This window comes from Simochromis diagramma, unplaced genomic scaffold (assembly GCF_900408965.1).
Source record: "Simochromis diagramma unplaced genomic scaffold, fSimDia1.1 OVJJ01000483.1, whole genome shotgun sequence".
In the NCBI taxonomy this organism is placed as follows: Eukaryota; Metazoa; Chordata; class Actinopteri; order Cichliformes; family Cichlidae; genus Simochromis; species Simochromis diagramma.
The window spans coordinates 6404301-6416911 of NW_024386835.1; the positions used below are offsets into that span (position 1 = coordinate 6404301).

Below are 12611 nucleotides of genomic sequence, written 5' to 3' on the forward strand. Positions count from 1 at the left end.
AGCTGGTCAGAAATGACTGGTTGAGTAATAAATTGTTATGTTGTCCTAAACATCTTCCCAAAAGGCAAAACTTCACTAATCAATAATAGGAGAAAGGAACATGCCAAAGTGAAACCTTGTAGCTGTGTGTTAATGAGAAAGCTGCTACTTTCAAACATCTGTGTTAAAAACCCTACATTGGACAAACGGATACAAAGTTTCCAAACACGCTCACACCTGTGATTTCTACTAATGAACTTCGTGACTGCAGGTCAGATGATTTAACGTACAAAGTGGCTGACTTTCGTCTTTGATTAATAGCTCTCCTTAATATCTTGCTTTTACGTAATGACGGGCAGTAGGACAGAAAACACCGCAAAATCCGTCCGCCCATTGTCAGCAGGGAGAAATCAGTCACCGCTGCTATTTAGACATGGCTGATTTGCTCTCCACAACGCAGAAGATCCCAAATGTCTTTTTGGGGTTTTTTTTGTGTGAGCTGTGCTGCTCCTCCACGTCATCCTACGTGTTTTTTTTTCTTCCACTCTATCCTTAAAACAGCAGCCGGCCCTCCTCTGTACTACTTGACAGGCTCTACCAGTCCAGTCCTGCAGAGCGTTATCCGACATGAAGCTGGGACTCGCAGCTCTCCTGTGCCTCTCCAGCCTCGTGTGGCTGTCGGAGTGCACACCTCCGACCTGCTACTCCAGAGCTCTCGACCTGAGCAAAGAAATCATGACGCTGCTGGATAAAATACACACTTCTCATCGCACGGTAAGAGAGTCTACGTTTGTGGCGTTTTTGGCATCTTGATGCCACCAGTTATTTAACTCAACGCTCATGTTTGCTGGGTTGCAGAAAACATGTGCTGAGATTCTGCCTACCATCTTCCTGGACGTGCATGTAAGTTGTTAATTTTTTTAAATGTTCAATTTTCTCTTACTGTATAATTTCCCAGTAAATGAAGCGCTAAATGTATCAATTTAATACAAAATCAACTGACTAATTTAGCTGTCGCCCACTCTGTTAAACTGGCACACGACAAATATTTCCTGTGGCAAATTTGTACAGTTTGGATATGTGCATTGAGAATGCCCAAGGCACAAAATCTTAAGCTTTGATTTGACCTGATGTGCAGATGTTTGCAGTTTGACAGCTGCGCTGTGCAAAAGAAAAAAAAGTATTTCTCTTGGAGATTGAATGTAAATACTTGTTTCATGACTGCAGAACTCCTGCATCACTACCAAGCTCCGTGACTTCCTATACGTGGTGTTGAACCATCCCAACCAGTACTGCAGAGAGAAACCCAGAATGGTTCTGCTGAAGCGCAAAATCGAGAACCTTTACAGCATCATCACCAGAATCTGTTATCGGGTAAGCACTCCGCAGTGTGTGTGGGTTTCTTTTTTAGCTTTTATGTTTTCAAGTAGAGCAGCTACACCACATGTTTCTTGTTTCTTGTTTCTTGGCAGGACTTGGTGTTTTTCACAGACGACTGCCAGGCTATTGATACTGGAAACACCAGTCCTTACTATGCAGAGGACAGGCTTCAGCTGCTCCAAGAGGACAGATGATCAACAAAAACACAGATATCCGGGCATACGCTGGGCTGTTACATTCATATAAATACCACAGTAACAACACGTAGAATGGTAGAACATGCACCATAAACACCACATACTAAAGTGTATCAGATGCAGCATAAACACATCATAAGGCTTTGGTAGTGCACGCAGTGCTGCTTCACACTGTACCCAGTTGGGTACACACTCATGTTATTGGACATGCATGGCTACATTCCAGCAAGGAGTGCAGAACTTTCCACAGGAAATTTGCTGAATGCCAACCATGCCGATGAAAACCTTGAAATAACAAACCAAGGGAGCCAGCCTTAACCGCTGCTTACTTACCAGGGCTGATCAAAGCTCCGCGTGTCATTAAGAGAAATATATCGTTGTTGTCGCAACCTGTAGCCTGACAAACATGTATTTGAGGGAGCACTGTAACGCATTTTGTAAACATCTGAAGACCTGAACATGGTGGGGGAAGTGTTATGCAAGAAATAGATATCTAAGCCATGCTTGTACAGTATTTTCCTTCTGATAGGGTTTGAAAGAGTTGTGTCAGTTCTGCTGCTTGTACTCACGCTGAATGAATATCATGGATCAACGGCCTTAAGCAGACTGAATGTAAAATAATAGATGTATCACTGTCAGAGAGAGAAACTCACTGCCTTTTATGAGTACTTACCCATGATTACCCACATATGCAATAAACCCTCTCTTTATCTGTCAGAGTTCATGCCCTTGTTGATTTGTTCTTCAGAGTTATTAAAAAAATGTCTGCCAGTTGTTTTTGGAAAGAAGGGATTATAAAAACAAAAAGAAAAGAACTGGAGGGTGAGTCAGCAGAGGAGCCCTCCCTGAAAACATTATTCATACTCTTAACTTATTTTTCATTCAGCTCTAATTGATTAATTTAACTTAATTAGAAAGCTTTTTGTTTTTGATTTAAAGCTGTTCTGTATTGAGTTACCACTGTGTCATTTGTCTCTTCAGTAAGCGGTGGATGTGTTTTGAAATGTGACCCATTAACTGTGACTGAAAGAAATCCACAGACAAAATGACTTTTTATTTAATTTTGGCGTTTTGGCCACACAAGGTTACTTGGACAAATAATTATGCTGAAATCTTGGATTTTCAAGACTGTTCTTCCCAGATGTGAGTTGTGGCCTTTGCTGCCCTCTGTTGCTGAAACCACACAACCAACCTACGGAAAATTTCCTACTTTTGTTAATTTATACAGACAGAAAAGAATTCTGGGATTTGTTGACCTTTCAAAGCTAAAATATACAAGAAAAAGTTGTCCTCTTTTCACATACATTTTTCAAAGTGTGAAACTGTTTTCTCGTCACAGGCTGAAATTTTGCTTTTTATGTATACAGCACTTTTCTCAGCACCCTGTATTACTGCTTGGATGTCATTCAAACAATTATAAATAGATCTGCTTTATGAGTCATTTTGGATGAGGTCATGGTGTTTTGAATGCCGGCCTCTGTGGCGATGCAAGTCCTTGGTTTCTGTTCATATCAGTGTAAAAATAAAATGGAGTGCTTGAAATTACCTGTAAGGTACAGCATTACCTATTAGACATTCTCATTTTAAAAGACAAGAGGCTTAATTATTTTTACATGACAAAGTTGCTCTTTTCTTTCACTGTCAAGTCATAAAAGAATGGCCAAAACAGCAACATGGTTCATGAAAGAAACCAGTTGAAAATTCTAGTGAATTACTTATCTCTTGAATTTTCCATTTGACATCAATACATCAATACTATTCCAAAGGAGTCTGAAATTCTGATCTAGCTTTGCTTTTTTGTTTATTTTTTAGAGTAATTGATGTATCTGATGTTGCAAGTGTAAAGTATTATGTTTTAAATTTGTCCCAAGTTTACTGATGCCTGATGCCACCCCAGCTTGTTGTTAGATTTGCATTTTTAAACATTACAGACTGAGATAATGTGTTCAGTGTATTGTTGAGCTCTAAAACAGCTGGTCATAAGTACATCTAGACTGTGTTGTCTCTCTCTCTTTTTTCTTTATTTTTTTTACTTTTTATTCAGCAATTTATAACAAGAAAAACAGAACAGGTGAGATACTGCATTGCACTTCATTCTTACAAAAAGCTTCCTCTTCAGCTTACATAAAAGCGACCCATTTCTTCAACTTTCTTTAGAAAGGTGTCTCCTTTAGAGTTTGGCAAGAAAGTCAACCTCTCCATTATAAAGATTCCCCTAACAGTGTCAATCTATTCATTAAGACTTGGAGGGACTTTGGTTTTAATATTCAGATACTGGATTTATCCTTGATAGGTAGTTCTCATTTGTTTCATAATCAAGTCTCAGCTTTAGAAGGATTTTGACAGTGCTCTGATCTGTCACAAGGTGGTGCTGATTGACCTATAATTTTACATCTTATATCATTCTACATGTTGTACATCTGCAACAGAAGTGCATTTTAAACCTACCCTTTGAATGAAAGTAATACTAGAAAAAACACTTTTAAAGGGTCTTACGCTGTTTATCTTTCAATTGCAGTATTTTTTAAGCAATCATCACCCTCTGACTCATTTTGTTCAGAAGCCATCACTTGACCTATCCGTCTTAGGTAATTATAAGCCATTTTCCATCCTTGCATTTATTTCAAAAATTCTTAAAAGAGTAGTTGTAAAACATCTAACTGAACATATGCGGTGGAATTGTTTATTTGAAGAGTTTCAATCCGGTTTCAGAGCTTTAGTGAAGGTTACAAGTGATCTTCTTTCAGCCTCTGACAGTGGACTCATCTCTGTGCTTGTCCTGGTAGATTTCAGTGCAGCGTTCAATACTGTTGACAATAACATTTTATTACTGCGATTAGAACATGCTGTAGATATTAAAGGTACTGTGCTGCAGTGGTCTGAATCATATCTATTTAGTAGACTCCAGTTTGCTCATGTAAACGGAGAGTCCTCTTCACACACTAAGATTAATTATGGAGTTCCACAGGGTTCTGTGCGAGGACCAGTTCTGTTTACATTATACATGCTTCCCTTAGGCAGTATCAGTAGTAACTATGCAGATGACACCCAACTTTATCTGTCCATGAAGTCAGATAACACACACCAATTAGTTAACTACAATAATGTCTTAAAGACCTGGATGACCTCAAATTTTCTGCTTTTAAATTAAGATAAAACTGAGGCCCTGAAAATCTTAGAAATGCAGTTTCTAGCCAAATGCTTTCTCTGGATGGCATTACTCTGGCCTCCAGTAACACTGTTAGGAATCTTGGAGTCCTTTTTGATGAGGACATGTCCTTAAATGCACATTTTGAACAAATATCTAGGACTGCTTTCTTCCATTTGCACAATATCTATAAAATTATTTTTGAGTGTCGCTGAAAAACTAGTTCAGTGCAGCATTTATTACTTCTAGGCTGGACTAAAAACTCCCTGAAAACCCTTCGGTTAATCTAAAATGCTGCAGCAAGAGTGCTGACAGGGACTAGAAATAGAGCATATTACTCCTGTATTGGCTTCCCTTCATTGGCTCCCTGTTAAATCTAGAATCGAAATTAAAATCCTGCTACTCAAATACAAGTTCTTTAATAATCAGTCTCATTGTATCTTAATGACATCAGAGTACCACATCACCCCATTAGAGTTCTTCACTCTCAGACTGCAGGTTTACTTGTGGTTCCTAGAGTATTTAAAAGTAGAATGAGAGACAGAGCCTTCAGATTTCAGGCCACTCTTCTTCTTCTGTTTCCGCTTTTAAGATTAGGCTTAAAACTTTCCTTTTTGATACGGTATATTGATAGGGTTGGATCAGGTGACCCTGAATACACCCTTAGTTGCACTGCAATAGGTGTAGGCTGCTGGGGGATTCCTATGTTGCATTGAATGTTTCTTCTTCAGTCACTCAGTCACTGGCTATGTGTTTATACACCTCTCTGCATTTAATTATTTTTTATTATTAATCTCTGGTTCTCTTTGGGTTTAACAAAAATACTCAGTCTCTTTTTAATAAATATATAAATGACTCGTACATTTATATATTTTATAGTTTGGATCATGTTGCATAAGCATTTTATTTGATCAATTTTCTGCATTCGGAATCATCAGGTCTGAACTCTTCACAGCTAATTAACCTACCCTGCAGAGACGAAAAAGTTAGCAGCAAACGGCTCTTTAAGAAATCCGCCTGCAGTGCGCTAATAAAGCTTAATTTCTGAGCTTATTAATCATCATTCTAGGGCCTCAGAATCCACCTTCTTTTAAGGCAAACGAGAACAGATCATTTAAACCACATGCGGCCAAGTTATTAAACAATTTTATGTCCTGTGACACTGCACCAAAAATGTTAAATGCTGCACAATAAAAGCACAACTTTGCCGAAGGGTGACAGAAATCATTGTCTGCCTTGCTAAAATAAATGTCCTTATAAATGACAGATCATAAACTTATTTACATGAAAGGATCTCTGATGCAGTTTGTGATTTCGTTTGGTTTACGGGGTTTTCAGGCAATTTTCCATCACATTTAGCACTTTTATTGCACTTTAAAAGAAAACGCTGCCTCATTAGAGCGCATAAGAAAATGTTTCCCCCTTGTTTTCCACTAGATGACTGGCGCACTCAACGCGATAGTTACAATAATTACGCTGTTTGGCAAATGTGGCTGTGTAGTGTTCGGGCTGCATGGCGATTCAAAACTCTCATACTGCAGAGCCACGTTTCTCCCACGCCTGCAGTAAAGGCACCTTTTAAACGCACAGTTCAGATTATGAGCTCGCTCGCTCGGGTCAGCAGGGCACCGATGCAGTTCAACAAACGTGGTTGTAAACGAATCATTTAACAGTTCCACTCCTGATGGCCTCTTTGTTGTCCCCGTGGTTAACGACCTGAGCCACATGCAAAGTCAGGTCACGGGCACAGGCCATTGAGGGCCTGTGTGACACGTAACGGAGCCAAAACGGTACTGCCCCCTCCGGTGGGCCTTACCGTCCACGTAAACGCGAGAAGGACAGTAATCCAGTAATCTACACATTCTGCATGCAACATTTGTAATACCATATATATATATTTGACAAACAGATGACAGTGGATACTAATTGATAAACTATTGGTTTAAAATAAATATATTTAAATGAAACTGATATAAAATCTGATCCTGTGAGCGCATACACGCCCACCGTCATATATGCCAAACTACTACTGAGAGATTATTGAACTTTTAAAAAAATATTCTCTTTTGTAAATTCATTTTATTCCCATAAATTCCCGCAAATTTGGGTTGAATAGTCGTCTTTTTTACGAGCTTTCTAACATTAATATTGTCCTAATCTTTTAGTTTTCACTGAAGGGTTTCACACTATTGCTGAGGCCTTTATTCGTGGGTTAATTAATAGCTATATGTTTGTTAGCTTCACTCTAATGGGGAAATAGGTTAAAAAAGACAGGGCAGGAGAGAGAAAGTGTTTTCAAAATGTAAGAACTTATCAGCAAATGATATTTGCCAAAGATGAAATTTATTTTCTCTGTTTTTCCTATTTGACACTGGATCTGTAGATATTTTTGTTTTTTGTTTTTTTAAAGAAATTAAATACTTTAACTTAAAGTAGGAAAAGCATGCTAAGTTACAGTACCGTTTACAGTGATTTTTCCTGGTGCAGGACAGGCTGCGGTGTCCATGGTCACTATTAGATTAGGTTGAAGGTAGCAATCTGATGATGCTCTGTATAGTTTCTATTGCCAAATTCCGCCTTTATACTGAACTGAAACTGGTTAAGGAGTGGAACCCAGTCATGATCGTATGATAGCTCATATAATAGGTGCTAATATATCGCAGACTCCAGTTGGCTAAATCCATGAAAACAGTTGAACACAGTCTGTGCACAAAGAAAAACAAAAATCTACTGGCGCTCACATCAGAGCGGATGTTAGGGTTCCATCTCCTTTCATGTTACATTCCACTTTAAATCCTGCCTTTAGTTACAGAGCATGGATGCGTATTTGACATTACTCAGAGTTCAATTAATTATTTTTAAGAAAAAAAAATCACATAATTTACATTAACTTATTAATATGGGAGTTAAATGCTTTAAAAGTTTATCTAATGTTACTACAATCAATCCTCAACAAGCGCCCACGAAATGTTTCTTTTAACAGTTTTAACAGAAGTATTTCGAAAATAGCTTTAATATATTATTGTTATTCATAATAATAATAATAATATTAATAATAATTTATTTTGCTCACTAAGAAAATAAACGTTTAAGTTGAAAAGAACCAAAGTCTTACCACTAAACAAAATATGAATAATCGCATTGTGTATTAAGCCTTAGTAATTCATGCGTTTTAAATGGATGGTTTTGGTTAGGTCAAACTTTGCAGTTATTATTATTATTACTGGAACAAACCAGGCTGTGTTATGTTACTCTGCGAACAGTAGATGGTGTTGTGGTACCTGAAAAAAGTTGGGGGGGGGGGGGTTTCAGATTTTATGGATTTTGGCTTTAAAAAGGTGTAAGGTCAAAATGTCTCCGTATTTATTTATTTTTTAAGTAATAACAATAGCCGATTGTGAGCATCGTTCTTTACACTTGTTGTTTATAACATTTGCAATATTGCATATCTTGGTAACACTCTAACTTTTTGTATTTAAAAATATATGGTCTTTTTAAATAAAAATCGATACCCTTAATGTGCAGATATTTTCAAATCATTTACACAGTTGTACCATAATTGTATTTATTTAGAAAACAACATCAAATTACAGTAACAAATTTCCGAACTTTCTTTAACTCAGATGTAAGTGCTTTCATAATCTCTACTTGGTTTTATTCTCTAAGCTTCTTTAATGATCAAGTAGCATACGGGTAAAATAATGAATTGTATCGTTTTGAAAATTAAAGAGAACAACCAGTTTAACCCATATTCATGGCTTAATACGCTTCAACGAAAGGCCAGTCGGCGTTTTTTCAGTTAGCTGTTTCCTAAAACTACAAATTCACACTGATCATCGTAATTGATCAGGACTAACACGAATTGTGTGATATGAATTTTTTTTCTGAGATACTTCATTTAATAATTCAGCCCAAAGAGCCACATAACGCAGGCCTATCCCACATGAAAAATTAATGCAGAGTAAAGGGCCCATTCCTTAATCATTTATCCAGGCTGCTTTGACGGCATCTAATAACCCATTTTTCTTTCGTGAGGATCAAGAGGTTTTACTACGGAGTCAAACAGCCTCCTGTGATCTTTTGGATGATCTAAACAAGTGACTTTTGTTTTCTGTTTGGCTCCTGGCAAGATAGAGTGCTGGAGACAAAAGAATGAAAGAGTTTCAAAGAATCGGCCGATCCCCTTAGGCTCTTTTGTGTCAAGTTTCTCTTCTTTTTCAGATAGAGCGTTCATCCGTGTGATTTGAACCTATTGTCGGGGATTATGTATTAATTCATCCCTCATGGATGGACTGGACTGGAGATTATCTGAGAAAAATAGATGAAATTTAAAAAACGGGTATAAATCAAATCGAAAGAAAAAAACACTTTACCTTAAACTCAGACTGAAAGCTGTAATATTGCAAAAACTTCGGAGCCGAAGGAGAAACGTGTCTTTGAGAGTGCCTGAATAAATGGGAAACTCTTTGGGAACACTTTCCAGGACAGAAACCTTTCAGAACTGAGGAGGAGGAAATCACGGCGCACTGAGGAGTGTTGCCTGTCCCAGTCCCCCGTTGACATTTTAGGAATGATAAAAGTTCCGCCTTGCCTGGAGCTACAGCCACGCTGGAGCCGGCCTCTGTCTGTGGCAGATTGCCTTTGCTCATTACAGCAATTATTTTACTCGAGTTTAACCCCTGCTTGAATGGCAGGGAAGTCAAGAGAAAGCCTTTAAAACTGCTGTGGAGTGGCCTGTAATCCCCCCCACCCCTTCTCCACCTCCTCCTCCTTTATCTGATCCGCAGTTTTGTTATTTAATTCCTCCTGATGGCAGAAAATGACTCCGGTGTTCAAATTCAGGTTAAGGTGTTTTCTTTATGTGCCACATGGCTCCTGACACCCTGTCTTCCCCCTCAAAACGAGGTGTCACCTGGCTCGTTTTACACCCTAAATGCACATAATGACACTCAAGCGGATAGTTTACGAGGAGTTTAGCCCCGGAGAAGCAATCTCCCAATATTTATCGGCGTGTTTTGAAGTCAGCACAACTGGTTGTCTCACCCCCTTCTCTTTCTCTTTCTTCCTCTCCCGCAATCTCCACCCCCTCTAAACTCTTCTGGCGCCAACAAAATCTAGGTTAGTTGTTTCAAAGCGAGAGGCGACAGCTGTAGCAATACATTCCACCAAATACCATGTGACAAGTTTAAATTCACAGCGCACACCAGCCGGAGCGCACAGTGAGTGTGACAGGCTCAACTGCAAGGAAAACTAAAGCAAATGTGGGGCTTTCTATTGTCATTCTGTCAGTATGGGTCACGTGAAGCCTTTAATCGTCCCTGTGACGTTTTAAAATAAAAATAATAATTAAATGTTGAAGTCATCGAGCTCATTGGAAGCCTGTTTTTAATTTCTACTCCTTAATAGACCTGATAGAGATTTTTTTAAGTAGAAGAAATTTTTTTTTTTCTGTTCATTAAGGCGTTAAAAAGATTAAATACTGACTAAAGTTTTCAGTTAGATTTTTTTCCTTACAGTAATTCGCCTCACCGTCGGCGCAACAGTGTGCATCCTGTCAGTCAAAACGAGCAACCTCTCAGTGAAAAAAGAATAAACAATTTATTGTTAAGTTATGTCACAAATATATTCATAATATAAATGAGGATATTCTTCAAATATACATTATTTTACAGTACAATTATCCCTTCCGAAGGGAATCAATCCGACAACAGACAGTGCTGTCATAAGAAAATAATAAAAATAACAATAAAAAAAATGCTGTGGTTTTCAAAATTCACAAAAGAGCACTCACCGATACTGGATTTATTAACCCACTATAGTTACGCATTGATATGAATGCAATAAAAAGAAAGAAAGAAAATGAAAAGTATGGATGTTGTGGTGTGGCAGCAGCCTACAGATGCAATTAAAAAAAAGCCCAGCCTAAAGTTTTTTTTTGGTGCATAGTCTCTGATGTGCAGCCCTTTCGCCTTTTCACCTGGCTGTAAGCACTCGCGAAGGAGTGAGCTGTGTGGCCACAGCACTACAGTCCATACTTAAAAGTCCATTAGTGATATACCATAGGGCTACAGGTTTAAGCTGTTTTCTACCTCCGCGCCGCAAAAATGTCCACCTTAAAGTCATTTAAAGTCTCATCCTATTTATTCAAATAAGATTTTACATTGTTTATGTTCTCCTTCGTTCAAATTCATTTCGGCACAACACAGTTGACATTAAATGACGAATTAAAGTTGGATTATTTTTGCAGTGTGGGAACTTACTGGCGAGGTCTAGAGAAGTGCCTAAACTTCAAGAGCCTCAGAAGGGGGGGGGGGGGGGGGGGGGGGTCTGTGAAGAAGCCTCGCCCTCACCTGACAAGGTGTGACACTGACCTCGGCACCAGGATGCTTCTTTATGTGGTGCAGTGTCACCTCACTGGTCCAAAGGGGTCCCCTCTCAATAGGGGCCCTCACAAAACATCCTTAACCCCCCCCTTTGCGTCCCGCTGCTCGCTGCCCTCGTCCTCCGTCCTTGTCAAGCGAGGTGATACATACTGTATCCGACGTGAGCGGCGTACAGTCCAACCGGAGAAACCGGCAGCGAGTGCCTCTGGAACGGATGCGACCCTGCATAGGACGCGGGGACGTGCGTACCAAGAGGAAAGGAAATCCCGAAAGCCGGAGGCAGCATAGGCTTTGCTGCCATTTTCAGTTTTTCAAGTTCTGCCTCTTGCAGGCGTTTGGCCTTAGCTCTTCTGTTCTGAAACCAGATTTTAACCTGGGTCTCCGTCAGGTTGAGAGAACTGGAGAACTCTGCGCGCTCGGCGATAGAAAGGTACTGCTTCTGGCGGAACTTCCTCTCTAGGGCGAGCAGCTGGGATGTGGTGAAGGGGGTCCGGGGCTTTCTGTTCGTCTTGTGTTTTCGCAGTGGACAGGCAGGAGGACTCAGCCTTCCTATGGGAAGACAGAACGATTTAATTCAAAACTCTGGTGTCGACGCGCAATGCCAGATCAACACAAGACCAACAGAAAGTATTACAGACATGTAAAACACAATACCAAGAGAGAAAAAACTAGATATTCTCGCTTACATATGCTTATATCGTTAAGAGACATTTTTAAATTCTAATTTAGTAACTTAACTGAAACTTAAACTTACTTGGAGATGTGGGAGAAAAGCGTGGACTCTGTATCCACGAAGTCCTGTCTTTACTGTCCGGGCTCTCGGGTTTAATCAGCACGTCTTCGGGCATGTTCATGATCTCCCCCACTGAAAATGTAGAGCTCATAGGTAAAGTCGAGACTGGTGTATCCAGGCTACCAAAAGAACCCATCCGCGCCCCCTTTCCCAGCACTTGGGACGTCCCGGCTACAGAAGCAGGATCCGGCGATGGCACCTCTTTGCTGGGTTTCCTGTCAGCCATCAGCGCCTCTACGCTGAAGGGCAGAATAGGGACTTTTGGCTTCCCGGTCTCCCCCGTGGGACTCAAGCTGGTCTGCATTTCGCCTCTGCTGACGAGAACCGAGCGGGGAGAAATATCTTCAGCCTTCAAACCAGCAGCCAGAGCGGACATGGATATCGATGGGGCCATACAGGGCCGACCGGCACCGCTGAAACGACTCGTTACAAAGCAGTGTCGTGGAGAAGAGATGCTATTGAGTTGGTGCGGTGCTGCCCTAATGTGACGGTATCCTCATGTTTGTGTGGCCAAATTGGAGCGCAGCTCCTATAATAAAGCAGACGTGGACAGAGAGGCAGCCAATCAGGGAAGACGTGGGCTGGACCCGGAGTGAAAGGGGGCTGAAGAAAGTTTCTTTTTTTCTTCTTCTTTTTTTGCAACAGCCAATGTCAGATAAACATAAACACGACAAAACTCTTGATGGAGTGTGGTTTCATCAACCCCACCCCCTCGCCCCCAATCCCTCCAC

At 40.0% G+C, this 12611-nt stretch overlaps 2 protein-coding genes across 2 annotated transcripts; one reads left to right on the top strand and one right to left on the bottom strand.

Moving 5' to 3' along the window:
- The first annotated feature begins 399 nt into the window (after positions 1 to 399).
- LOC120731794 (cytokine-like protein 1) lies at positions 400 to 3101 on the top strand. The gene is made up of 4 exons (XM_040029045.1): positions 400 to 753; positions 838 to 882; positions 1207 to 1353; positions 1452 to 3101. The coding sequence occupies exons 1-4, from the start codon at positions 607 to 609 to the stop codon at positions 1551 to 1553; spliced, it is 441 nt and encodes a 146-aa protein (XP_039884979.1). The 5' UTR covers positions 400 to 606; the 3' UTR covers positions 1554 to 3101.
- A 7178-nt stretch (positions 3102 to 10279) lies between these two features.
- On the bottom strand, positions 10280 to 12274 carry msx1a (muscle segment homeobox 1a). Its single transcript, XM_040029046.1, has 2 exons — positions 11842 to 12274; positions 10280 to 11636 (listed from the first exon to the last, which is right to left on the bottom strand). The coding sequence occupies exons 1-2, from the start codon at positions 12272 to 12274 to the stop codon at positions 11218 to 11220; spliced, it is 852 nt and encodes a 283-aa protein (XP_039884980.1). The 3' UTR covers positions 10280 to 11217.
- Positions 12275 to 12611: the final 337 nt, after the last annotated feature.

What these genes read in the sequence shown, in the direction of transcription:
- LOC120731794 (XM_040029045.1), top strand. Translation starts at nt 607, where the DNA reads ATGAAGCTGGGACTCGCAGCTCTCCTGTGCCTCTCCAGCCTCGTGTGG. An exon ending in CCATCTTCCTGGACGTGCAT is followed by an intron (nt 883 to 1,206) that starts GTAAGTTGTTAA and finishes TCATGACTGCAG; the next exon opens with AACTCCTGCATCACTACCAA. An exon ending in TCACCAGAATCTGTTATCGG is followed by an intron (nt 1,354 to 1,451) that starts GTAAGCACTCCG and finishes GTTTCTTGGCAG; the next exon opens with GACTTGGTGTTTTTCACAGA.
- msx1a (XM_040029046.1), bottom strand. Translation starts at nt 12,274, where the DNA reads ATGGCCCCATCGATATCCATGTCCGCTCTGGCTGCTGGTTTGAAGGCT. An exon ending in CTTTTCTCCCACATCTCCAA is followed by an intron (nt 11,637 to 11,841) that starts GTAAGTTTAAGT and finishes GTCTTCCCATAG; the next exon opens with GAAGGCTGAGTCCTCCTGCC.